Source organism: Coccinella septempunctata, chromosome 6 (genome assembly GCF_907165205.1).
Source record: "Coccinella septempunctata chromosome 6, icCocSept1.1, whole genome shotgun sequence".
NCBI lineage: Eukaryota > Metazoa > Arthropoda > Insecta > Coleoptera > Coccinellidae > Coccinella > Coccinella septempunctata.
This window is the reverse complement of record NC_058194.1, coordinates 6,289,179-6,316,030: the sequence shown is the minus strand read 5'-3', so window position 1 is coordinate 6,316,030 and position 26,852 is coordinate 6,289,179. Positions and strand designations below refer to the sequence as shown.

Here is a 26,852-nt window from a genome sequence, read left to right as displayed (position 1 = left end):
CTAGCGAAAACATAGCACTACTAACGCAGACCATAGCAGACGGAGTTAATGTACTATCTGGTGTACTGGAAAATTCCATACGTAATAACTCTTCCTAAGATTTACCATATTTCAATGGGAAATCTGAAGAATGGCCTATTTTCAAAACCGTATTCGAGAGAACAAAGAATAATTATAGTGAGGAAGAAAATCTATCCAGACTTCAAAAATGTCTCAAAGGGGAAGCTCTCGAGGCTGTTCGACCGCTGTTGATATCGTTCGAAAATACACATTCTATTATGGAAACCTTAGCGATGAGATTTGGGCGACCAGAATTCATAATAGAGACAATTCTCAGAAAAATTCGTTTCCTGCCAAATTTGAAAGAAGATGACCAAGCCAGTTTCATCAAATTCGCCACTGAAATTCAAAATTTCAGCGCTACAGCAAAAAATCTCAACATGGAGATCTATCTGAGTAATCCACAAGTATTGAGGGAGCTTCTCAATAAATTACCCACTCATTTGAAGTACAATTGGGCAGTCCATCTGTCTGGAATGAATAATATTGGAATGCCTACTTTAGATATATTTTCTTCGTGGATCCAACATCAAGCTAAAATTCTGAGTATATTTTTACAACCCAAAGCAGATGACAGGAGACGACAAGAAAACTTCAGCCCCAAAGAACTAAGAAACTCCAACAATAGACATGTTCTAACGCAAGTAACACCAAAATGCCAAATTTGTAGTCAAAATCATCAAACTTCAAAATGTAAAGAGATTTTAGAAAGAAGTATCGACAGTCGATGGGAATTGATTACAAAGAAGAAGTTGTGTTTCTCTTGTTTTAGACGACACCAAATTAAATCTTGTAAGAGGAGGACAAAATGTGGAATTAACAATTGCACAAAATTCCATCATCATGTCCTACATAAACAAGATTCAGAAGCACAAATCGAGGGTCCGAATAGCCAACCATCATTTTGTTCAACGACTCCTAGTTATAATGAAAAAGTTTTGCTTCGGATTTGTCCAGTTGTTTTATCCGGAGAGAAAAATTCAATCGAAACATATGCCTTGCTTGACGACGGATCTACTGTTTCTCTAATCGAAGACAACCTTGCAGAATATCTGGGATTAAATGGAAAGGAAGATCCATTGAACATTTGCTGGACAAATTCAACAAGTCATAAAGATCAAAATTCTCGTCGAGTGAAACTGAAAATAAGGGGACTTTACGAAAACGAAGAATATGAAATCGATGACGTTCGAACTATGACTGGTTTCAGTCTGCCAAGTCAGAATTTCGATTACTCGAAGATGAAAAATGAATGGTCTCATCTGTCTATTTGTCCGCAAAACTTATTTTTCAAGAACGACGTTAGGCCAACTATTTTATTGGGACAAGATAACTACCATCTCATAATGCCTAGAAAGATTTATGAAGGTCCACCAAATTCACCACTTTTAAGCTGGACTAAACTTGGATGGATTGTTCACGGAAAATTTACATGCAAAAAGGATATTCTCGACAATTCAAATTTCAATTTCTTTTGTTATCAAGAATCTGAAGATGATTTACATCGGTTGGTCAAAGATTCATTTAAGCTTGATAACTATGGAATTACAAAGCCGAATTACGAAACTTCATTATCACCGAAGGAGGAAAAGGCACTAAAAATTTTAGAAGAAACAACTGCCTATACAGGAGAACGTTATGAATCTGGACTGTTATGGGCCACAGAAAACTTCAGATTTCCTCCCAGTTATAACAACGCTCTAAGTCGACTTCATGGAATAGAACGTAAATTAGATCGAGACCCAATATTAGCGGAAGAATACTGTCGAAAAATAGATGAATATTTAAACAAAAATTACGTCAAGAAATTAAGTGTAGAAGAAGCAGCCCAAACACACAATAAAACTTATTATTTGCCACACTTTGGAGTGCGGAATCCAAATAAACCTGGAAAATTGCGTTTAGTGTTCGACGCTGCAGCAAAAAGTCATGGAGTATCCTTGAACGATGCTTTACTAACTGGACCCGATCTCTTGAATTCACTACCAGCGGTCCTCATGAAATTTAGACAGCATGCCATCGCCTTTGTTGGAGACATAAAAGAAATGTTTCATCAAATTAACATAAAAACAGAAGATGTCGATTCTCAAAGATTTCTTTGGCGTGGAATGGAGAGGCATAGAAAACCAGACACCTACATCATGAAAGCAATGACTTTTGGAGCAACTTGTTCACCATCGACTGCCCTTTATGTGGTGAAATTGAATTCCAGAAGATTTGAAGATCAATATCCTGAAGCTAGTAAAGCAATTTGTACCAAGGAATACATGGACGACCATTTAGACTGCTGTGAAACAATTGATGATGCTATTAACAGAATTCAGCAAGTAATTGAAATTCATAAAGCAGGTGGATTTGTTATATGTAATTGGATCAGTAATTCGAAAGAAGTTTTAGACAATATCCCTGAAGATCTCAAAGCCCACAGTGACAAACAGTTGAATTCAGATGATGGCCTCGCTACAGAGAGGATTTTAGGAATGTGGTGGGACGCGAAAGCAGATACGTTTATTTTTCGAGTTAATGAATCGAAATTTGAAAATATTCATTTAAAAAGTCCAACAAAGAGAGAGATATTGAGAGTTGTGATGAGTATCTTCGACCCACTAGGACTTGTATCACCAATATTAGTGGCTGGCAGAATTTTATTACAAAATATTTGGCGTTCAAATATTACCTGGGATGAACGTCTACCAAGAGATCTTCAAGCGAAATGGGAAATCTGGCTCCAGTTACTAAATAATGTGAAGACGTTCAAAATTTCAAGGTGTTATTTACCACTCTCAAGCAGTTATGGATCTACGGAACTCCACATATTCGTTGATGCCAGTGAAGAAGCCTATTCAGCAGCAGTCTATTTGAGAAACGAAAATGGTCCAATAATCTCAGTTTCCCTAATTATATCGAAAAATCGCGTTGCCCCCCTCAAAGGAATTTCAATACCACGTCTGGAACTTCAGGCAGCTGTGCTTGGATCTCGGCTTGCTGAAGCAGTTCAAAATTCCCTGGAAGTAGAAATAAAAGGAAGAATGTTTTGGTCTGATTCCCAGTCTGTTCTTCATTGGATAAAATCCGACTCCAAAAAATATAAACAATTTGTAGCGAACAGAATCACAGAAATCCATGATCTCACAAGACCCGAAGAGTGGAAATGGATATCCACTGACTTGAATCCTGCCGACCTAGCGACTCGTTTCTGCAAGAAAAAATTTCTAACATTGAATTCATTATGGTTAGAAGGTCCACCATTCTTGAAAAACTGTAAATCCGAATGGCCAGACCAACCTCCTATATTTTTGAATCATAAGTCTGATTTAGAACTGAAGAAGGAGTATGTGAATGTTCATATGGAGAATTGCATCTGGATTATTCCGAATTCATATATTAACAGATTCTCATCCTGGTTGAAATATCTTAGATGCACTGCTTGGATTATTCGTTTCACAAGGAACTTGAAAAGTCATAAAAAAGTTCGAAATACACTGAATAGATCATTGGATGTGCCTGAACTCACCTTAGAAGAAATTGAAGAGGCAGAAAAAATGACTCTAATTGCAATACAGTTTCTCCTATTTCCAGAAGAAGTGAAGCACCTGCAGAGTAAAAAAGCCTTGAAAAAATCAAGCAAACTGTTTCCATTGTCACCTTTCCTTGATGAAGATGGAATAATTAAGATGAGGAGTCATTTGGAAGCATCTTCTGAAATTGACCGAATGACGAAATTTCCTGTAATCCTAGATGATTGTAAAGCAGTAAGATTGTTGGTACAACATGTGCATAAACGATTTTTACATCAAGGAACAGAATCTGTTATAATGGAACTAAGAAAAAAATTTTGGATCTTTAAGATTAAAACAATTGTCAAGAAAGTAAAAAATACTTGTCTTTGGTGTAAGAGACGAGATTCTAAACCTGAAGTGCCAGAAATGGGACCATTACCCCAGTGTAGAGTGACGAAACCTCCATATCCTTTCTTTTACACAGGAATGGATTTCTTCGGACCCATCGAAGTTGCTGTAGGACGAAGACATGAAAAACGTTGGTGTTTATTATTCACTTGCATGTCTGTCAGAGCTATTCACATTGAAGTCGCTCATTCGCTAACAACAGACAGTTGTATAATGGCCATACAAAGATTCACCAGCCGCAGACCTTGTCCACGAGAAATCTTCTCTGATTGTGGTACAAACTTTATAGGTACTAATAGAGAGTTACAGCAACAAGTGAAACATTTGGATCATCAAAAAATTCAGAAGACCCTTATTCATATGGAAGAAGGTATCAAGTGGAATTTCAATCCAGCACGAACACCACACATGGGAGGTTGCTGGGAGAGGTTGATTAGATCTGTCAAGAAAGGCTTGAGCGCAGTACTTACTTCACAATATCCTAAAGATGAAACACTACAGACACTCCTTTCTTATGTAGAAAATATCGTCAATTCTAGACCGCTTACTCCCATTTCTTTGGACGCAACTGATGGAGCACCATTAACTCCCAACCATTTTTTATTGGGAGGCAATTTTTATTTGTTCCTATCTACAAATTTTCAGGAAGACGATATATTTTCCAGAAAACAATGGAGAAAAGTTGGACTCATGGCAGATCACTTTTGGCGACGTTGGTTGAAAGAATATTTACCTACCTTGACTAAGCGCTCAAAATGGTTCCTGAAAGCGAGACCTCTCAAAATCGACGACCTCGTTATAATATGTGACGATGACTTACCTAGAAATTCTTGGCCAATGGGTAGAATCATTCAGGTATTTCCGGGAAAAGATGGGCAAATCCGATCAGCGGAAATCAAGACCAATCGAGGAGTTTTAAGAAGACCAGCAGTTAAAATTGCTGTCATCGGGGTGGAGAATGTTGAGGAAAAAATATAAATCTAGCCCTGGATGACAGCGACAGTTGATAACATAATAATTGTTTTCTGTTAATGTCATTTTTTTATCTCTTAAAAGTTAATTATATATATTCTGACGACCAGAGGACCTCAGTTTTATTTGACCGGTTCTGACGACGAACATATATAATTTATCAATCCAAGGAAACTTTGTAATTCTCCAATAGAATTAGGTTGCCTGAACTCTTCAATGCTCTTAATATATTTAGATAATGGCCTGACTCCTTCTGGTGTTAGTTCGTGCCCCAAAAAGCTGATTTTCTGCACCTTAAATATGCATTTTCCTTTGTTCAATAATACATTATTGTCATTCAATACTTTCAGAACGTTAGACAAATGTGCATCGTGCTCTTCTTCGCTATCGCCCATACCAATATATCATCGATAAAATTGAGAGCTCCTTCGCATTTTATCAACATTTTCTCTATGATTTTCTGGAAAAGTTCTGGAGCGGAGGTGATTCCAAACATCAGCCTTTTATATCTGTAAAGTCCCTTGGATGTAATAAATGTTGTCAAATGTCTGGAGTTTGGATCTAGTTCCACTTGGTGAAAAGCGTTACTGATGTCGAGTTTAGAAAAGAAGTGTGCTCTTTTGATCTTTGGGAGTAAATGGCACATACATGGTAACGGGTGGTTTTCTCGTAAAATTGCTTCATTTGCACGCCTCATATCAACACACACTCGTACTTCACCATTGTCTTTAAGAATAGGCACAATAGGCGAAACCCATTTCGATGGTCCATTTACTTCTTCTATTATATCCATTTCTAACAACTCCTCAATTTTCTCATGGATCTTTTCTTCTAGTGGAATAGGTATTCTTCGATAAGGTTGCATGACTGGTTTCACTGACGGATCTGTTGGTATCTCAACGATAATATTTTTAAACTTCGGAAACGGGGTTTTTAGCTCCTTAACCGAATCGACTTCCATGTCGCCCAGTTTCAAAACCCCTAATTGTAACGCGGTATCCTTACCCAGAAGATTTCTGGATCCATCGCTTATAACATAAACAGTACTGTGGGTGATTTTTCCGTTAACTTTAATCGATGTTTCAAAGGATCCCTTCACCTTTAATGGCGTCGTGCTGCCGTAGGCCAAGAATATTTTCTTTGGTTCTTTAATCTGGTTGGAGCAGTTAACATTGTTTTCTTTCAAATACTCCCATGTTTCGTCCGAGATCAAATTCGATTTGCAGCCCGAGTCTATTAGCATTTTTAAACACACGCCTCCCATTTCGCATTTAATAGTAGCATCATCATTTAAATTGAATACAGTCCCTGGCCAGTTTATTAGACGCACTGAGGATTTTTTTTATATTTACTGGTATTGCCCGAGGAAAAAGCAGAATATTTGAATTTCATTTCCACAGAATGTCAGTTTTATCTACGACTCTCATTAAATTGTTCTATTTGGCATTTATTTTTGATGTTGTAGTATTAGTACTTAAGTATGAATCAGTACTATGTCTTCCAGTGGACGTCTTGCATTCTGCAGGTTCGGACGTTATTTCGATAATCCATATATGAAATCATTATCCTCGAATGCAGCAAACCGAACAATTCTGCATTGATAGTATGAAGCTCTCATAGCTACACAGGGTGGCTCAACAAAATATTAGAATTTCATGTTTAATCATCAATAAATCAATATTTTTTATTGAATATGATATATTATAGTGAAAACCATTTACAGATGAAGTATATGTAACATACCTATACATTCAAATTAATAATTCAATATTGAGATTTTGCATCGAATCAATGCGTCTAATAATATGGCCAGGGAGTGTATATATTGCACTTCTTCTTCGTCTTTTCGATGCTTTTTGTAATCATTTTTCTGGTCTTCTTGTTTTCCAATTTTTCTCTTTCGATCATAGGGTTTAGTTCTGCAACATTTTTGATAATGGCCCAGTTTACCACATCCGTTACACTTTCTTTGCTTCGCCGGACACGGTAAACCTTTATTGACGTGTGCGAAAGTTCCACATCTGCTACACTTAGTCATCCGTTCCTCACTTGAGTTTTGTTTCAATTCATTCCCTGCATATTTATATATATTCGTATTCCTCATTTTAATTGCGTTGATTTCGCTGGATTGTACTTTACCATTTTTTTCATAACTCTCTAGTTGATGATTAACTATCTCCAAAGTGTTTGAAATAGTTATCGCTTTATCCAGTGTTACTTCATCTCCCATAGTAAAAATTTTTTTTCTCAGTTCGGATGATGAGCATTTTCTTATGATTTGATCGATTATATATTCTTCAGGATCGTGAAATTTGCATTTATTAGCTTGCTCCCTGAGTTTAATCACAAATTTTTTCAAAACTGTGACCTTCCTCTTGTTTAATGTGGCTGAAAATGTGCCTTTCGTAAGTCTTATTTTGTTTTGGAAGAAAATATCCGTCCAATTTCCTGATAGCCAACTCGAACACATCAGTATTATCTCCAGGTTCTCCACTCGCGCCAGGCAGATTGTAGAAAATATCTTGTAGCGCGGTACCACCCAGTACCAATAACATTGCCCTCTTTTTAGATGCATTCGTGATATCGGCAGCTTCAAAATAAATTAGCAGAGAGCTTTTCCAGCTTTCCCATCTTACAGCGACTGACGAATTGTCCCCTTCAAGATTAAGTTTTTCTGGCTGAGGTAGGTAGGTTGTAGGCCATAATGAATTGAAGTTGAGTTACCTGAAAGGACATCCAATTGAATGGATTGCATCAGCCCCTTAATAGGATAACAGTCGAATCATATCCTCATTACAATTTGATAAGACCACCGTTCATTAACACGTTGATCTAATGAACAGTCAATGTAGTTAACGTCAATTTAATGACAACCACCTTCAATTTAATGAAAGTCAATTTATTTATCGCCAATTTAATGACAATCAACACATTCAATTTAATAAAAGTCAATTTAATTACCGTCAATTTAATGACAATCAACACATTCAATTTGATGAAAGTGAATTCAGTTATCGTCAATTTAATGACAACCACCTTCAATTCAATGAAAGTCAATTTAGTTATCGTCAATTTAATGACAAACAAGACATTCAATTTAATGGAAGTCAATTCAGTTATCGTCAATTCAATGACAATCGACACATTCACATAGATATACCACAACATTAATGACATTGCAATTAAATGTAGGTATATTATTTCATGCATTGAAATGGCAATAAAATAAACCTTAGATAAGAAAGTAAGGCGAAGCATAACCATAATTCGTTTTATTTATGCTATGAGCTTTTGTAGAAACTTTCTACGCTTCGGTACATAGCTACATTACTAAGTCAGGTACCAATTTTACCAATAACTCGAAATTGATTGCATTCATTCTATGAAGTGAATATGTCCTACTTACATAATCGGATAAAAGTTTGATACACGAGTAAATAACAACTCTAGATCGAACTCTTTTATTTTTCTTTTCCAAAAGGAATTCTCCGACCTTACTTTCCTTCCCCTTTTGATTAGAAAGTTAAATTACCTTTTACCTCGTCGCCACTTGTAAAGTACCTTTGTATGTACAATATCACTGGCTCACCACTACACCAGTAAGTACGCCCGTCCAATCTCGATAAGCGTTATCAAACGACTGACTAATCAACAGCCGGCGCATTCACTGGTGTACATGAGACAATGTGGGCATCCACTGAACAGACACAAACACTACACTTTACCTCTTCTAAATACTGTTCACACTAATGGTGGAATTCGTTTATAGAGATGATTCAATTTCATCATTGTTCTACTGCCGCTCTTGATGGAAAATCCGTAGTCCGTAGAATGGGGTATTTTCCTAAATTTCAAAATATATATCAACGAAATCCTCATATCTCAAATATATGGAAAAGTATTTTTTTTCTATTTTAACAGTTGTATTTAGCCTGTTTTTAATTACGGAAATTCACATCGCGGAGGCATTCTCCCAGAAACATTCTACGTCACTTTTACAATCCGGCATCGTTGGAACACTCATCAATGTTTCTCATCAAATTTTCTGATCTCCATATATTATTGCGTCTATGGTTGTGTATTGCCATCAATGACCATATATCTATTATATTGAGTAGATTTACAAGAGGGAAATTCAGGAGGTGAGATAAGTATGATGTTAACACGTACACGCAATATTGAAACTGGTATGAAACAGTAATATGAAACGAACTTGTTATTATGTCACTCTTGAATTTACTGAGTATGGATAATACCATTCCTATTCGGCACTTATTATTTCACAATTCATAATAATATTGGGTGAATAGTTTTTATGCACTTATTTGGTTTGATCTCTTTTCGTTGTTTCATCTGAAAGTTGAAAAAAACGATTTGTCGATGAATTTAATATTCATTAACTTTCACCTCATGTAAAATTCTTCTCAAAATTTGTATAAGAATTTGAAATAAATCATCATTCGAATTCATTCAACGACAAATATGAAAACAAACTAAGCAATATCTTGATTGTCATTTTCGAACTTCTAATTCGCGCATGCGTACAAGTGGATTCCTCCCAACGATTTGGCTCATTTTTTGTCGTAGTCTAGAACGCGTGTTATCAATATTGGTATAATAGATATATGTCAATGACTCTCATCAATGTTTTCTGATCTCCATAGACTTGATAATATATTATTGAGTCTATGGTTGTTTATTGTCAGTTAATATTCGATCTTCCTTGGGCTGTTATTGTTGATGAAAGAAGGCATTGCTGATATATTTTATAGGTTCCTAGAGTCATCAATATGAAAAAGTTTACAGGTGGTAAATTTTCACTGCTTGCTTTTGAAAAATTCGACTCCATTTCCACAAGTTATAACAATCTGACAAGAACGTTTAAAACAATGTCAGAAACTGTCATCGGTTTCAGGAAGATATAATTCTGTATCTTGGAACATAAATACATAAATGCATTTATGTTCCAAGTTCTATATAATATCCTCTTGATCAGTTCCGATGTTGTCGAATTCACAAAAATTACTAGACTCTAGTAAAGGCATTCTACGTCACAAGCTCTCACATATTTTTTTTCAAAGGCTATATTTTTTTTCCTACTGAATTTTGAGTGGAACCTTTTATGTGGTGACTAACCAATGGAAAATGGTTTCCAAAAATAATTTTTAATTCTTTTTTTGAGTTTTAGGAAAATACCCCATTCAATCTATGAGACAAGGGATTCAGGGCCATGCAGAACCACAGAGGGCTCAGCGAGTCTTCTTGGAAAATTCCGCGTCTTATTGGAATAGGTCCTGTTATAATGGAGCAATCTGCTGCTTTCATTTGAAGACTAGTACGCCAGGTTGACATGGCGTTTTTCAGAAACTCAACAATATTGGGATCCACCTTGTAAATCTTCAAGATCGTCAAGAGCCATTCGTGAGGTATAGAATCGAATGCTTTTCTGTAGTCTATGTACGCAGCGTAAAGATTCCTTCGCTTTGAGAACGCTTGATTGCAGATAACTGAATCAATTATTTGTTGTTCTTTGCACCCTCGGCTGTCTTTGGTGCATCCTTTCTGTTGTATGCATAGAAATCATATTATATATTATTACTCTAGAATGCTAATCCAGTAGTAGGAAATGCGGCGAAAAATTGACAGTGGTCGTTAATACGAATGCGCATCATTAGTTTATTTTCTAGTAGAACGTTGCCGAGTTTCTGAATATTCTGTCAAACGAATCTTATGAAGAGGGGGCAATTCATGTAACGAAGGTATGTCGGACAACAACGCGTTTTCTTTCAGTCATTTGATTTTTCACTGTTGCACGATCTGCTCAGAGGTAAGAAGTTTTAAGTCACATTTTCTGAAATGTACTTGTGTACTTGTCTATCATATTGAAATAATAAATGCAAAAAAAAAAATTCAAAAGTTGAATGAATTATCGAGTTCCACTGATAGCGAATTCCATTGATGGTATATAGTACCTAGTATTGCACTAGATCAGGATATTTCAAAATTGTTGCATGGAGTTTATAATATGCACTCAATGCATAGGTACCTGTTCATCTAATGGAATCTGCGATAATATCGAATTGCATTGGTGATATTAAGTTGAGATCTGCTGGAATTTTTGTTGTGAGTTCCAAATATTTAGTAAGCACCAGTTATTACCATGGAATTCGCTATAAAACTCCAATATTCAGCCAATTCACGGTTTGGTCAAACAATCAATGAATACTCAATAATACTTCTATCGACAAATTTAGATTTGGACTTATAACACGTCACCTCCGAGATCCCGATATATTTTCATTGACTCCTACAACAAGTAGTCATCCATGCGTTCAATACCGACAAGAAGTCCTGTATGAATCGAAAAATAAGTTTTTTCACCGAATGAAATATGTTTATTTCTCATATATACCAAATAAACAATTCGATTGACATAAGGTAGAAATGTCTAGGCAACGTTCGAGTTGAAATAAACTAATGTCGCGCATTCGCTTTAACGACAACTGTCAATTTTTCGCCGCATTTTTTACTACTGGATTAGCATTCTAGAGTAAGTATATATATTATGATTTCTATGGTTGTATGGCGATGATTTTATTTCTTCCGCAATGGTTGTGAATAAGATGTCTAAAACTCTGGTGTATTCACTGATTCGATTTTGTTTTTAATTTCGTGGGGATATGGGATGAGTTTCGTTTTTCCTACTGTAGGTAGCGCTGTTTAGAATTTGACAGGGCATTGTCAATTGATATTTGAAAATAATTCGAATACTTTCCTACGACTTACGAATATGTTGTATTTATAAGATTATTGTATGTGTGAATATTTATTAGTTTTGAGAAAGGGGTGTAGAACATTCATTTATTCAACATGTCCTTCAGTAAGTTCAGTTTCTGTATGGAGAATCAAGAACTACAGCTAATAATTCGGTGTTGTTGGAATTTGAGGCAGAACGCAGAACCAAATCAGATGAACGAACATTCGGGACGGATATAGCTAAGTTTTATGGAAACTTCAGCAATATTTCAAAGAAACTGTATTGGAAATACGTAATGTGAATTGTGAGCATGTACTGAAAATCAGAAATATATAAATCTATTCGAATCTGTTACTTCAAATATTCTTCCTGAGTAGATATAGTGAAAATTCCCTTTCCGTCAACTTAATATATTGGATATTTGACCAATCAACTATGTTTTATTAAAATCATATTGAATTAGGTACCCCCCTCATGAATTCAAGTTGTCAAACGGAAATTATCTTGAAGAAGAACAACGAACCCCGAACCCTTATTCCATAGTGTTGAAATATTTACAGATTAGTTTTTACAACGAAAATTGAACTGTAAAGCACAAATATTCCTTAACAGCTGACAAAATGGGCCAGTTTATATTTTGAACTCGTTGATCGACATTCGCAAAACGCAAAACAGAATAAAACGAGAGAGTATCATTGGACTTCCTTTGGTAGAACAAGGATAAAACGAAGCAAATGACATGGTGGCGCCGCCACGAAACTGATCCCATATCCCCGATTTTCTGAAATGTTGATGCTTGCAAAAAGTGACAAGTGCACACACCAGTGTTTTAGACATCTTAGTTGTGAATTCGGTTTGAAATGCACGATGTGATTAATTTATCATCGTTGGAAGACATGTGATTGGTCGGTACTTGGATGGGTCTTCTGAATTCCTTTGATCTTTAGGTAACAGATATGTTGTGCCATGTGTAAGGAATACTGGAATTCTTTCAGGATTTTCAATGACATCATTTATTGTGGAGGTCAATTTGTCATGCATAATCCAAAATTTTTTGATCCAGAAGTTCTGTAATCCATCATTATTATATTATTATTATTATTACGAATAAGGAATGCAACGGACTTATTAAAGTCGAATCACTGCACCCACAATTAATATTTATGAGGTGATACATATACATCTTAAATTAAATGAGCAAGTGAAATAGCAAGTTGAAATTAAATCGAAATCAATCAAGCAAAGGAAAGACACAGTGTAACAGAAAAAACACTCATAAACTAAGGACAAAAAAGAATATCGGAATACGATATTCCGAATTAATTTGAGATAATTTTAACGGTGTATAGCTAGAACCTTCATACATTGTTGCAGCAGAGCTGCAAAGGCGTTTATCACCCGGAAATATGATACTTTGAGGCGCTTGAGATCAGACGGTATTAAGTCGCGGGAATTTAAATAATAACCTGACCGATAAGAGTTGAAAATGTTTTTCATGACACTCAGTAAGGAGATCTGTAATTGATTTCAATATCCAGTGATAGGGACTTCGGAACAAGCGAAAATGGTCAGCAATGTTGATTAAGGAGATTTATTAGTCTGGAGGCCCTGAGAGGAAATCAGTTCGCAGAGTTCGAAGTAGCCGAAATTTTCTTGTAACCGCCGAGCTTGAGAACGCTGATTTTTCAACTCAGCAAGAATGATCGTCCAATGATTTCGATTTTGGGACGTTTTGGTACCACCCATAGCGTGGGAGAGAAAGACCGGGGGCAAAAGTACCTCGGAAAAGTTAGTCAGTCGGTCCGAGGAAAGTGATCACAAAGGAATACCCCTTCAAGTCGGTCCGAGGAAAGTGATCAAAAAGAATACCCCTTCAAGTCGGTCCGAGGAAAGTGATCAAAAAGAATACCCCTTTAAGTCGGTCCGGGGACGTGATCTGTAAAATATCGAAAAATATACCCCTTCGAGTCGGTACGGAATAGTGGAGAAATTATAAGTCTTTTGTAGAGTCAGTCAGTAAGGAAAGAGTATAGGGACTTAGACTTAGAATAATTAGGTTGGCACGAAGTAAGAGAAAAAACTAGAAGTAGATCACGGATTAGAATCGGAGACTCGGTCGGCTCATAAATTTGGAAAAGTTGCGTATAAAGAAAAGTCCAGTCCTTTGTTTTGTTGGTTTTGTTGAAATAGAAACGGAATATCGGGAAATAGGTAGTTGAAGAGAACGGAAATAATTTGGAGCTGAAGTCAGTTTTATCGGGAATCAGTAAAGTAGTAGTCGAGGAGTGATCGTTTATTTTGATTTGTAGTAAGACCATTGAGTTGGAATTTTGGATAGGGAAACTTAAAGCGTAAATCGTTTGCGACGGAAAAGTGCGGAAAGTTCGGTTGAGTGTAAAGAATTCGCCGTTTTGTGCGGGTAACGTCTGGTGTCGAAAAGTTCTTCATCGGCAGCGTCAGACAAACGGCAGTCGCAGAAAAAGGTAAAAAATTCCAATTTTTGTTTTTCCAGAGTCCTGAAAGCTCCTCTATAATTCATTGATTAAGTATTGATTATTATTGCGCGCTAAGTTGGGGAAGTTGAATTTTAAACCAAGATTTTTGTTACGATAAATATGGTTTATTGTTTTGCGCTCATTTGCATATGTTTAAGAAATTGAAGATTTTTGTTGGTCGTCTTCGACAGGAACGTATTTGTAGAGAAGTTCCAATTTCATTTTGCCAATAGATTTATTTGTTAAAGTTTTCCATGAGTTTCATTTAAATTTCTCCCCAGAAATAATATCAACTTCAAGACCTGTCCTTCGCGCGACGGGCCGAATCCACATTTTTTCCCCCTTCGAGGGCCTTCAATTTTGTGTGTTTAACGTCTTAAAAATAATCACCCCATGAACAGTGGAAAGCCGCTCTTCCATTGATCAAGATACGGGGTGCATTATTACACTGGTGAACAGCTAGGTGGGATTTAAGTTGATTTTTCTGGGGTAGAATACTAAATTCTTTCTTTTGAGAAATTTGATTTTTATAGTTTTAGTTGTTTCTGGAGCGAGTCGAGATAAAATCCATTGCCATTGTAGAAGCATTAAGAGAATTTTGATATAAAAATTTTTGTGGTTGATTGATGGATTCAGTTGAGATTTTAGATTATATCAATGAATTTGAGGACTTTCGGATGAAGGAACTCTTGAGTTATTTCTATATCGATTGATGGAAACGTTAAGAAAAATTGATAAAATAGTTGATCAGTATTGAACATTTGAATTCAATATTTCGCGATAAGTTTATTGTTTTGAGGGTGCATTCTTGGCTGATGGCGAAAGATATTTTTTGTCTTTCATTGTTTTCAGGTAATTTATTTTTTTGAGTGTATATTACTGTGTGTAAGTTGAGTGCGCGGATTTATTGAATTTGGACTTGCAGTTTATCGAAAATTTTAGAAGAAAAGTCGTCAATCAAGTTTTATTTTTGCGAGCATAGTTATTCATTTAATTGGAGTGTAAGGGGGAAGGATGCGTTTTATAGCCTCTCCTCTCAAATGCCAACCTCACCTACTCGCGGTGCACCCTGTTCTTACGAACGAGGCTCTGGCGACCGAACATGAGCGGTATAACTCTGTTTCCCACAATTACGTAGCCTAAACATTGGCTTGAGCAGGAAATGGCTCTCTGCGTTGCTCAAGTTACGTCTCAGACCTTGTCGTCTCAGGATACCTGTGCCACAAGATAATCTAGTCGTAGCCGCAACCAAAGTTGCACTGACAGCGTTACCAGTGCAGCTTTTGAACACCTTCTAACGCAGCTCCTACAAAAAGATGGATCAGTCGAACAGGACAAAATTCGTATCCGGAGGTAAAATACCCTCCCATTCGGATCTCCGGGGGAGGGTGCCTGAGCGAGTGAATCATCGAACAAACACCAATGAAAAGCACATAGCTTTTGCAGCATGGAACGTCAGAACCCTGCTAGACAACCCCAAGGCCGACCGACCAGAGAGGCGTACTGCCCTAATCGATAAGGAACTGCAACGAACATCCATTGCAATAGTTGCTTTAAGCGAAACACGCTTTTCGGACGAAGGTAGCTTGGTAGAACAAGCGTATACTTTTTTCTGGAAAGGCTTGCCGGAAGGCGAAATCAGACAACATGGCGTAGGCTTTGCCATTAGAAACGACCTGGCCGCCAAACTTACCGAAAATCCAGTTGGTATCTCAGAACGTTTAATGACCCTACGTTTTCCTGCAGCGAATAACACGTTTGTGAACATCATTGCAATATACGCACCCACTTTGAACTCCTCTGACAACTTAAAGGACACTTTTTACGAAACACTCGTTGCTACATTAAGTAAAATCCCAAAACGGGAACGAATTATTCTCCTTGGAGACTTCAACGCTAGAGTGGGCAGAGGTCAAGACTCAGAACTATGGCCAGGAATAATAGGGAAACACGGCACAGACAGCATCAATTCGAATGGAGAACGTCTGCTGGCTCTTTGTGCAGAACACAATCTGTGTATAACGAACACCTATTTTATTACGAGAACCAATTCAAGGGGGACCTGGCGCCACCCGCGCTCAGGGCATTGGCATACCCTCGACTATGTGATCGTGAGAAGGAAAGATCTGAAAGAGGTGTTGGTCACTAAACCCAGAGCAGATCTGGAGTGCTGGACTGATCATAGGCTGGTAATCTCGAGAATGAAAATCTCAATGCGCCCAAAATACCAACGCAAGCCGAAGTATCTAAGAGAGCGCCTTCAAATATCCAAACTACAAAACCCTTCTACAAAGGACAGATTCACAGCTGCCGTCAAAGATAGCCTAACACCACCGGATTATAACGACGACATTGAGACTCATTGGCTCCGTATCAAGTCATCCCTTACAAATACAGCGAAAGAAATACTGGGCACAGAACGATCCCGAAAATCCCCAGACTGGTTTGCCGACAGCGAAACTCATATCGCACCCCTTTTGGACGCAAAACACAAAGCGATGAAAACCGCAATTAACAAGCCTGGCGATGTTGCAGCCCAAATAGGTTTCATAAACATAAAACGCGAGGTCCGTCAAGAAATAAGAAAAATCAAGGACAGCTGGTGGAAAGAAAAAGCTAGGGAAATACAAGCTTACGCCGATAACCATGACTACAGGCGTTTTTTCGAAGCTATTAAAACTGTTTACGGTCCAAGCAGAAAAGCTAGCTTTCCTATAAGAGATGCTCATGGAGCTATTCTAACTGATGATAGAAAAATTCTCGAAAGATGGAAGGAGCATTACTCACAGGTCTTGAATCAAAATAACGACTCGGATTTATCCATTTTAGACCTGCTCCCCGCGTATAGTCCGATGACATCGCTTGATGATGAAATCTCAATGTCGGAAATCATAAGCGCGATTAAAAATATGAAAAATGATAAGTCACCTGGTCTAGACGGCATTCCGGCGGAGATATTCAAAGCCTTGGATGAGGACATTGTCAATAGTCTCCTAATACTATTCCGCAAGATCTGGGAACAGGGAGATGTGCCACAAGACTTCAGAGACGCTTTAGTTATCAACCTCTATAAGAACAAAGGCGATACGTCGAATTGCAACAATTACAGGGGCATATCGTTGCTTAATCTGGCCGGTAAAGTTCTCTCGAAGATTATGGCTAATCGTCTGGTTCCACTCTTAGAGAAGCTTTTACCTGAATCCCAGTGCGGCTTTCGACCAAATCGAGGTACGGTGGACCTAATTTTTACACTGCGACAGCTGCAAGAAAAGGCCCGTGAACAACAATCAAGGATTTATACAGCCTTCATCGATTTAAGCAAGGCATTCGACTCGGTGAATCGGAGAGCGCTATGGAAAATCATGGCACGTCTAGGAGTACCCGAAAAATTCCTAGCAGTGTGTAAAAGCCTTCATACCAACAACACCGCTAGAATACAGCATAATGGCTCTACAACCGACCATTTCTCAACCAACTCTGGAATAAAACAAGGCTGCGTATTAGCGCCTTTATTGTTCAATATTTTCGCCATAGCTGTATCGATAATTGCTGACATGAGCATGCCCGTAAGAGGTGTTGGGATAAGATTCAGATTTGATGGAGGCCTGTTTAACCTGAAGCGCCTCAGAGCAAAAACCCGTACCAAGTTTATCACGGAACTTCAACATGCAGACGACTGTTCACTCATCGCTAGCAGCTCAGAGGATCTACAGATAATGATGGACACCTATAAACATATATACGAAGCTTTAGGCCTTAGACTCAATATTGACAAGACCAAAATCCTGGTAAGTCCGCCAGAAAGCCTTCAAACAGATATCAGCCTGGACAATGAAACTCTAGAACAGGTCGAGCAGTTCAAATACTTGGGAAGCTTCATAAATACTAGGGCTAACCTTGACACGGAAATACACAACCGTATCAATTCGGCATCAAGGGCATTCTGGAAGCTGAAGGACAGAGAGTTCCAAAATCACGACCTCAATCTGAAGACCAAGACAGCTGTTTACAGAGCAGTGGTCCTCCCAACGCTTCTTTACGGAAGCGAAAGCTGGACTCCCTACAGGCGACATATTAAACAGCTTGAACAGACGCAGCAACGTCATCTAAGACAGATAATGCACATCAGATGGTTCCACAAAGTTTCGAATGCAGAAGTCTTGCAGCGCGCGAGCTGTACAACAATTGAGACTCAAGTAACGAGGGCCCGACTCAGATGGAGTGGCCACATTCTGAGGATGCAAGACACAAGACTCCCCAAAATAGCTCTATACGGCGAACTCACTGAGGGAGCCCGGAAACCTGGAGGCCAGTATAAGCGGTTTAAGGATACACTACATCAATCCCTAAAATCAGTTAATGCTAATCATAACTGGGAACAACTAGCGTTAGACAGGTCACAGTGGAGGTCTTTGGTCCACAGTTATAATGGAGAATCGAGAAGGATACAGCGGCGGCCAGATCTGGTTGGAGACTATCCATGCCCTGAGTGTGGAAGGATCTGCAGGTCACGGTTGGGTCTCTTTAGTCACAGGAGGGCACACAGTCGCAACTAGCACTAAGAAGTTACAAGTCTGTTCGATTTTTTTTTTTTTTCCTTCTTCTTTTTGTAGATTTATTCCCGGTAACGGGATACAGCAATGAATGAATGATTCATTTAATGCTTATTGATGACTAATTGAATGACCGGTTATTTCGTTACAGAAAAAAAGTGGATTCAAGAATTAGCTAGTTTCATTCAAGTATATTTTTTGTGGAATTTAAAACAATTTAGAGAAAGCAGATAAGGAAAATTGGGACGTTTGTTAATGTTGTTTTTTTAAGAATTTGAACGCGGATTTAAGGGTGAAATCATTTCAATTAATTTATATTATTTTCAATTTGGAGGATAAAATAATTTTGAATTTCGGTCATTTGAATTTAATTGTTTCAATTAAGTGAAATTTGCAATTTTAGTAATTTCAAGTTAAGTGTTTTGATCAAGTAAACGTCAGAATATTTCGGAATTTTAAGTCAGTCGGATGTGATTTTTGGATCGGAAAGTTAGGACAAGATAGGGTTGCAGGCTTTTTTTCAGGACATTGTTTATTGAATTTTATTTTTGCTGTTGAGATATAATTTTTTTTCAGGGCGTTATTTATTTTTGGGATAACAGTTGCGTTCAGAATAGTATTTTTTTGTTTGATATAATTTTTCTTTCAGGACGTTTCCATATAAGGTTGATATAATTTTAATAGGGAGAGTATTTGGCGTTTATAGTCTGATTGATTCTATCGTGTGTGCACAGCGTAGTTTGGATTTCGAAATAGGGATACTAGATTCATACTTTGAAATATCGGAAACCTGATATAATTGTTTTGTTTTGCACGACTAATTTGCGGAGTTTGAAGATAGTTTTCGGATTTAATTGTTATTGAGGTTATTCAGAAAGTTTTGAAAATGTTGCCGGCGGCTAGTGCTAGTATTACCACCCCTGCTGTGGCGGAAAAAAATGTTATGAGGTTTCCGTTTATGTATTCGTTGGGGATGATTGCGACAACACTTGATGGTTTTTCGGGAAAAGACGCAAAGCGGTACTTCGACAAATTCGAGTTGAGGTCGAAATTGGACGGATGGAGTGAGGAAGAAATACTTACTCTATTGAAATTAAAACTGATAGGCGCGGCGTACGAATATTTTGAGTCTGATGAGGTGTATGATAAATTGAAATACTCGGAATTGAAACAGCGGCTTATTTCAAAATTTACACCATCAAAATTGCCAGGGGAGAGTCAGTGGAATTTAAGTCGTTGTTTCCAGCGACATGATGAAGATGTTTCATCATTTTGTACTAGGCTGCGGATTTTAGGCGCGGAATTACTTCGGGAAGATTTGGGCGGAGCATCGCCAGGCGAAGAAGCGGGAATCAAAAAAAAAATAAAGAGTTGATATTAAATCAGTTTAAAACAGGGTTGCGCAAAGACTTGATGAAAGATATGGGGGTAGTTTTATTAAGAGAAGAAAATTTAGATTTAGAAAAATCGGAGAGACTAGTCATTTTTTAAGAAACTGCAACCAGGATGATACAAGGAAGGGCATCAAACATCCGAATATCGGCAGTTCACACACACAAAGTGTGTCAGTTATGCGAGCAGCAGGGTCACACGGCGAAAGAGTGTAAAAATAGCTGGAGGAGTCAGGAAAATGTAGGACAAAACACCAAAAAAAGGGTGCTATTCATGTGGTAGATCGGGACATTTCGCTAGAGAGTGTAGGAATTATGGAAGGTCAGGGCAAATGACATTGTTATACTTGTGGTCAAAAGGGTCATTGGGCTAGAGATTGTCTAGGACAAAATAGTCGGGGACAAGAGAATTTTAGGGAAAATAGACTACAGACACCTACGAACCCAATAAGAGGAGGTGATGTAAGTTTGGAAATGATTCAGCAAAGGGGGGAGGAAATGGCACAACATTCAACTAGAGAAGGGAATCGAAGTACGGAAGCTATTTCCAACCAATTGTCTCCATTTTCGCGGGAGTTCCAACCCAGGAAGCAAGAGGATAACATACATAGGGGTATTAATACTATCAGAATAGAAAATCCGGACCCAGCAGGGGTAGGTCACAAGGGTGGTGATAGGTCGGCGAACCTAGAGTCACTGGTGGAAATCCTGAGGGGAAGAGGAGAATGGAAAAGGAAACAAGAAGACTAGAGGGGAAAGGGAAGTAGCTTGAAAACTGCGGGAAGAAGTCTTCCATGGTTAAAGCAGAAGTTGCGGAGGGAATTCAGGAGAATTAAGGTGTTCGGAAAAAACAAACAAACAAAGGAAAACCCGAGAAAAAACCGGTAGAGGCATGGGAAAAGGAAGCCTCAAATAAGAATACTAGGGATTTTGAAGGAGGAAACTTAGCAATAAATACAGAAATGATAGGGAGGAATGCTAAGTACTTACATGAAAAGGGGCCCAGGGGGTCAAAGATTAGGGAACGCGTGCCAAGGACGGTCGCGACGGAGGAATGCCAGTTAGCAGAATCGAATATGGGAATAATCGATAACGTAGAGCAGATGATCGAAGTAGATCAGGAGGAAGTTTACTGAAATAGTAGTGGATACGAACGAAGTGGAGTATCCAGAGGAAAATAGACCCAATACAGAGAAAGATCAGATGATGGAATTTAGGGTAGGAGACTTGGTATATTTCAAGGAGGTATCTGAAAAATTGGAAAAGAAATGGTTAGGGCCAAACAAGATCAAGGAAGTGTTTGATTCGGTAACCTGTAGGATACGAAAATGTGGGGGTGGGAGAGCAGAATTGTTCGAGTAAACATTCAGCCTTATGTCGCTAAGGTTCGGAAAAAGCGCCCTGACGAACATTTGTCAGGAAGGGAGGAAAGATTTGAGCACTTTACTATGACCGATTCGGAAATAGAGAAACCTCGGAGGATTTATCCGATAATGGTTCCACAGGGGTATGGGAGACATACACGGAATTCAGATACAGAATTAGAAGGCAGTGATGATGACAACAGAGAACCAGACAAGATTTTAAGGAGGTCTACCCACATAAGGCGTCCCCCAGATAGGTGGAGACCTACCTGATCAGATAGGAGACCAGGGTAGCGGCGGGAAAATCTGTAAGATTGACCTGTCAGGAGAAGTGAATCGACTCCTGCCCTTTCGCAGATTCCAGGAGCTCTCACTGACCCGGAGAGTCACAACCTGAAAAGGGTCCTTTTTCTTTTTTTTCTGGGTAGTGGCAGGACATTCTGGCTGATAGTCCTGAAAAAGGAATAATCGACCATTCCCATTCCATAGATTATAAGTAGAATAACAAGGAGGTCCGGTAATAATGACTTATAGTAAGGGAAATGAATGGTATAAAGATGGGTTTCTCTAATTTTTTTTTGGGTCAGATGGGCGCCAGGGTTGAGTATCATAACGAATTAATCTCCCGAGAAACCCTTGATCATTATATAGCAATTGGTTCATTTTCGTTTAGATTGAAATCGTTGAAGTTAAAGGTTGTTTGCTGTATTAAATATGAGAAGTTTTGAAAGAGACACTGCAGAGTTGAAGTATTCTGAGTTAAGCTGGATCTAAAGTCATATTCGGTTGTGTTAGGAGCTTCATGTTGGGAGTTAGATTAACGAAAAAAGGGGTTAATTGTGATTTGCTGATGGATGATTTTAAATATCATCAATAAAGAATATCGGAAGTAGGTAGATGAAATGAGAAAGAAGTAATCCTTGTCGGAAAAGGATTATGAAGAAGCGTTGTGGTCACCTTTAATGTGAGCACAACGTTCTGCATGCTATTTCATAAGATTTGAGTTTTATTTAGGTATATGATAGGTCATTTTATGATTATTGTTTTCCTATATGATTAAATTGCACGCTCATGGGAGATGAATTGTTTTTGTATGATTTTTGCATGTATTTTTTTGTCATTCTTGCATTTAGTGGATAAGTTGGTTTTGGTCAAGTATAACCATAGTGCGGAAAACCGAATATTGCGGCTATTTCATCAGAAATGTTGAGAATCTTCATGAACTCGAAAAGTTGTGCGTCAAAGAATTAGAAAGAAGAAATGAGAGACATTCAACTCAATATGTGGACGTGTGCGTACGAGGGTATTCTGAACTGATCAAGTGCGGTTTATGGAACAATGTCGGTCCGTATATAAGGCTCGAAATTCATCATTCATGATGACGTAATCGTCATCAGTAGAACGACGATAGTTCAGCTTAAAAAGGTTCTTCGAGAGATGCGAGTGGAAGGGAACCAGAAGAGAATTAGATTAGAGACGGCGGGACATAGACTGTCCACTACATATTTTGACGATCAAGAAGGAAAAGGATAAGCTCAACAAACTGCGATTAATCAAATGCATCACTCAGTAAAGAATGTTTTCAACTTAAGGGAGACGAATAACGGCGAGAAAGTGCGAGCAAATCCAACGTCGAAAGTACGCTACCAAAAACAAATCGAGCAATATCCAGGGTTACACCCAATTTTACTTATAGTGACACCACACTGAACTGAGAGACATAGCCGGTAAACGATGCGCCGAATAATGTGCCGCGTCAAAAAGGTCGAACTGAGTTTGTGTTTTCGTAACCCAGATGATCATACGATATGGACATTAGCACGGGTTGAACAGTGGCGTTCCGTTTAAAGAAACTTTTCCACCTGAGATAAGTTTTGGTCTTTCACTTGAAGAGTTATTCCATATGATTCCGAGGATATATATGGTTGTGTGAGAATGTTCGCGATAGTGAGAAAGAATTCCGAAAATTGAACCTAAAGAACTCCATGTTGGAGATAGTGAAGTGATTGATGAAAAGATGTGGGTAAAAACTATTTTGATGACCGTTGTCCGAATAATGTACTATTTAGGTTTAGTTTGTTCATGTTTGTTTTTTTTTGTTGTTATTTTATGTTTATAGAGCTTAAAGATGATGTGTGATTTAAAGGACTACTACATAAGTAGAGTTGTTAGAGCATTTGTATGTTAAGTGATAAGGAAGGAACTGTAGCTTGTGAGGAAAATTTGTTTGTGAAACTTAATTTTTGGTGAATGTTAGTTTTAGGAAAGAGCAGGAGATGATGGACTTTGGACGAATATATGTTAATTAGGAAAAGTTGTGGCATCCAATGCCGAAACTTTTTAAAAGGAGGGAGTATTGTAATAAATCGGAATACGAGATTCCGAATTAATTTGAGATAATTTCAACGGTATATAGCTAGAACCTTCATACATTGTTGCAGCAGAGCTGCAAAGGCGTTTATTATTCGGAAATATGATACTTTGAGGCGCTTGAGATCAGACGGTATTAAGTCGCGGGAATTTAAATAATAACCTGACCGATAAGAGTTGAAAATGTTTTTCATGACACTCAGTAAGGAGATCTGTAATTGATTTCAATATCCGGTGATAGGGACTTCGGAACAAGCGAAAATGGTCAGCAATGTTGATTAAGGAGATTTATTAGTCTGGAGACCCTGAGAGGAAATCAGTTCGCAGAGTTCGAAGTAGCCGAAATTTTCTTGTAACCGCCGAGCTTGAGAACGCTGATTTTTCAACTCAGCAAGAATGATAGTCCAATGATTTTGATTTTGGGACGTTTTGGTACCACCCATAGCGTGGGAGAGAAAGACCGGGGGCAAAAGTACCTCGGAAAAGTTAGTCAGTCGGTCCGAAGAAAGTGATCAAAAAAGAATACCCCTTCAAGTCGGTCCGAGGAAACTGATCAAAAAGAATACCCCTTTAAGTCGGTCCGAGGAAAGTGATCAAAAAGAATATCCCTTTAAGTCGTCCGGGGAGCGTGATAAAAAAAAAGAATACCCCTTTAAGTCGGTCCGGGGACGTGATCTGTAAAATATCGAAAAATATACCCCTTCGAGTCGGTACGGAATAGGAGAGAAATTATAAGTCTTTTGTAGAGTCAGTCAGTAAGGAAAGAGTATAGGGACTTAGAATAATTAGGTTGGCACGAAGTAAGAGAAAAAACTAGAGGTAGATCACGGATTAGAATCGGAGACTCGGTCGGCTCATAAATTTGGAAGAGTTGCGTATAAAGAAAAGTCCAGTCCTTTGTTTTGTTGGTTTTGTTGAAATAAAAACGGAATATCGGGAAATAGGTAGTTGAAGAGAACGGAAATAATTTGGAGCTAAAGTCAGTTTTATCGGGAATCAGTAAAGTAGTAGTCGAGGAGTGATCGTTTATTTTGATTTGTAGTAAGACCATATATAGAATTGTGTTGGAATTTTGGATAGGGAAACTTAAAGCGTAAAACGTTTGCGACGGAAAAGTGCGGGAAGTTCGGTTGAGTGTAAAGAATTCGCCGATTTGTGCGGGTAACGTCTGGTGTCGAAAAGTTCTTCATCGGCAGCGTCAGACAAACGGCAGTCGCAGAAAAAGGTAAAAAATTCCAATTTTTGTTTCTCCAGAGTCCTGAAAGCTCCTCTATAATTCATTGATTAAGTATTGATTATTATTATTTATAAAAAGAAAAATGCAATTGACGATGTAGCTCATTATCGTCCGATATCTATATTGAGCTCTTTGGCGAAGGTGATGGAGAGGCTAGTGTATGAAAGGATGATGAATTACCTCAATAAGTTCTCAACAATAACAAGTTGCCAGCATGGATTTCGAGTTGGTAGGTCAACTGAGACCGCGGCATGTCAACTGGTAGATTATGTACATGGCTGCCTGGATAGTGGACTTTTTGTGGCAGGGTTGTTTTTCGACGAATCTCGGGCGTTCGATTGTCTGAATTTTGAATTCATCTTGGAAAAACTATACCATCTAGGATTCAGGGGAATTTTTCTCGAATGGGTTAAAAGTTATCTTGCGGATAGAAAAATGTTTGTCTACAGTAATCAAAAAAGTTCTAAAGATTATCCTATTCAAATGGGTGTACCACAGGGATCTGTGTTGGGGCCACTTTTGTTTATTTTATTTGTAAATGATTTACCGGACTCTATTAAAATATACTTCATCATCCTGTTTGATTTTAGAATCTTGTTGTTTGCGGACGACACGTCCTTCTTGATAACAGCATCAAGCTTACGGGAACTAAAGAGTAGATGCGAAATGTTGGTAGAGTATTTTTCGGACTGGTGCCGGAAAAATTCTCTGATACTGAACCTTGATAAGACAAATCTAGTTCACTTTCAGATACGCGAATCTGTTGAAAAATTGGTTCTTGATCTTCCTCTGGGAAGATTAGAATCTTCTGAGTGTGTGAAGTTTTTGGGCCTGAAGGTTAACAAAAATTTAAATTGGCAGAGTCATACCGAGTCTGTCTGCAAAAAGCTCAGCAGTGCCTTTTTTGCACTGAAACGTTTAAAAAATATATTTCCGCCAGGTGTGTTGATTAGTATTTATTACTCAATGGCATTCTCACATATGAATTACAACGTCATTCTATGGGGATGGTCAGCAGGCGGTAGGGAGGTTTTTATTGCTCAGAAGAGAATAATTCGACTGATCTTCGGTCTCAAACCCCAGGAGTCCTGCAAGCCAATGTTTTTGGAACATAGAATAATGAGCTTTCCATGTATTTATATCTTAAGATCTTTATTACATATTCACAACAATACTCAGTCTCTCATGAAATGCTCTCAATATCATGAATATAATACAAGGCATAAGAACACTATCTCAATCCCTGTGCATAGAACATCAAAATTTGAGAATTCACCTATGTATAGTGGAATTAAACTTTATAACAATCTGCCAAATAGGCTAAAAAATTTAGAATACTATAGATTTAAGAGAGAACTCAAGGAGCTTCTGCTGGAGAAATGTTTCTACAGCAAAAGTGAATTTTTGAGCTCTGTTATTGAATGAAATATATTGTTTTTCTTTTCTTTTGGTTGTAAAATGACTTGTCCTATACATGAACCATGTCTCAAGGGATTAAATAAAATTATTATGACTTTAGCCTTGCGGCTTTCACACTCCTCTCCAGAGGAAAATTCACTTATCCCAGATATCTCAGATATCAAAAGGATTAAGCTCTGTTGGAGCCCTTTCCAGGTTTTCGGGCTCGTGGTGGTGGTCGGGTCCGGGTCGCTCCTCGCCTCCCTGCTGTAGGTTGGATTCCTGCTCCACCCGCACTTCCTGTCGGAGTAGACGGTGTTCCTCTGCATTCCCCATGTACTTGCGTA

General features: G+C 38.1%; 2 protein-coding genes across 2 annotated transcripts; one reads left to right on the top strand and one right to left on the bottom strand.

The window, feature by feature from the left end:
- The first annotated feature begins 278 nt into the window (after positions 1-278).
- On the top strand, positions 279-4,946 carry LOC123315923. The gene has a single exon (XM_044901829.1). The coding sequence runs from the start codon at positions 279-281 to the stop codon at positions 4,944-4,946; it is 4,668 nt and encodes a 1,555-aa protein (XP_044757764.1).
- A 340-nt stretch (positions 4,947-5,286) lies between these two features.
- On the bottom strand, positions 5,287-6,183 carry LOC123315922 (uncharacterized protein K02A2.6-like). Its single transcript, XM_044901828.1, has one exon. The coding sequence runs from the start codon at positions 6,181-6,183 to the stop codon at positions 5,287-5,289; it is 897 nt and encodes a 298-aa protein (XP_044757763.1).
- Positions 6,184-26,852: the final 20,669 nt, after the last annotated feature.

Excerpts from the sequence above, each read along its gene's own strand:
- LOC123315922 (XM_044901828.1), bottom strand. The coding sequence starts at position 6,183 with ATGCTAATAGACTCGGGCTGCAAATCGAATTTGATCTCGGACGAAACA.
- LOC123315923 (XM_044901829.1), top strand. The coding sequence starts at position 279 with ATGGAAACCTTAGCGATGAGATTTGGGCGACCAGAATTCATAATAGAG.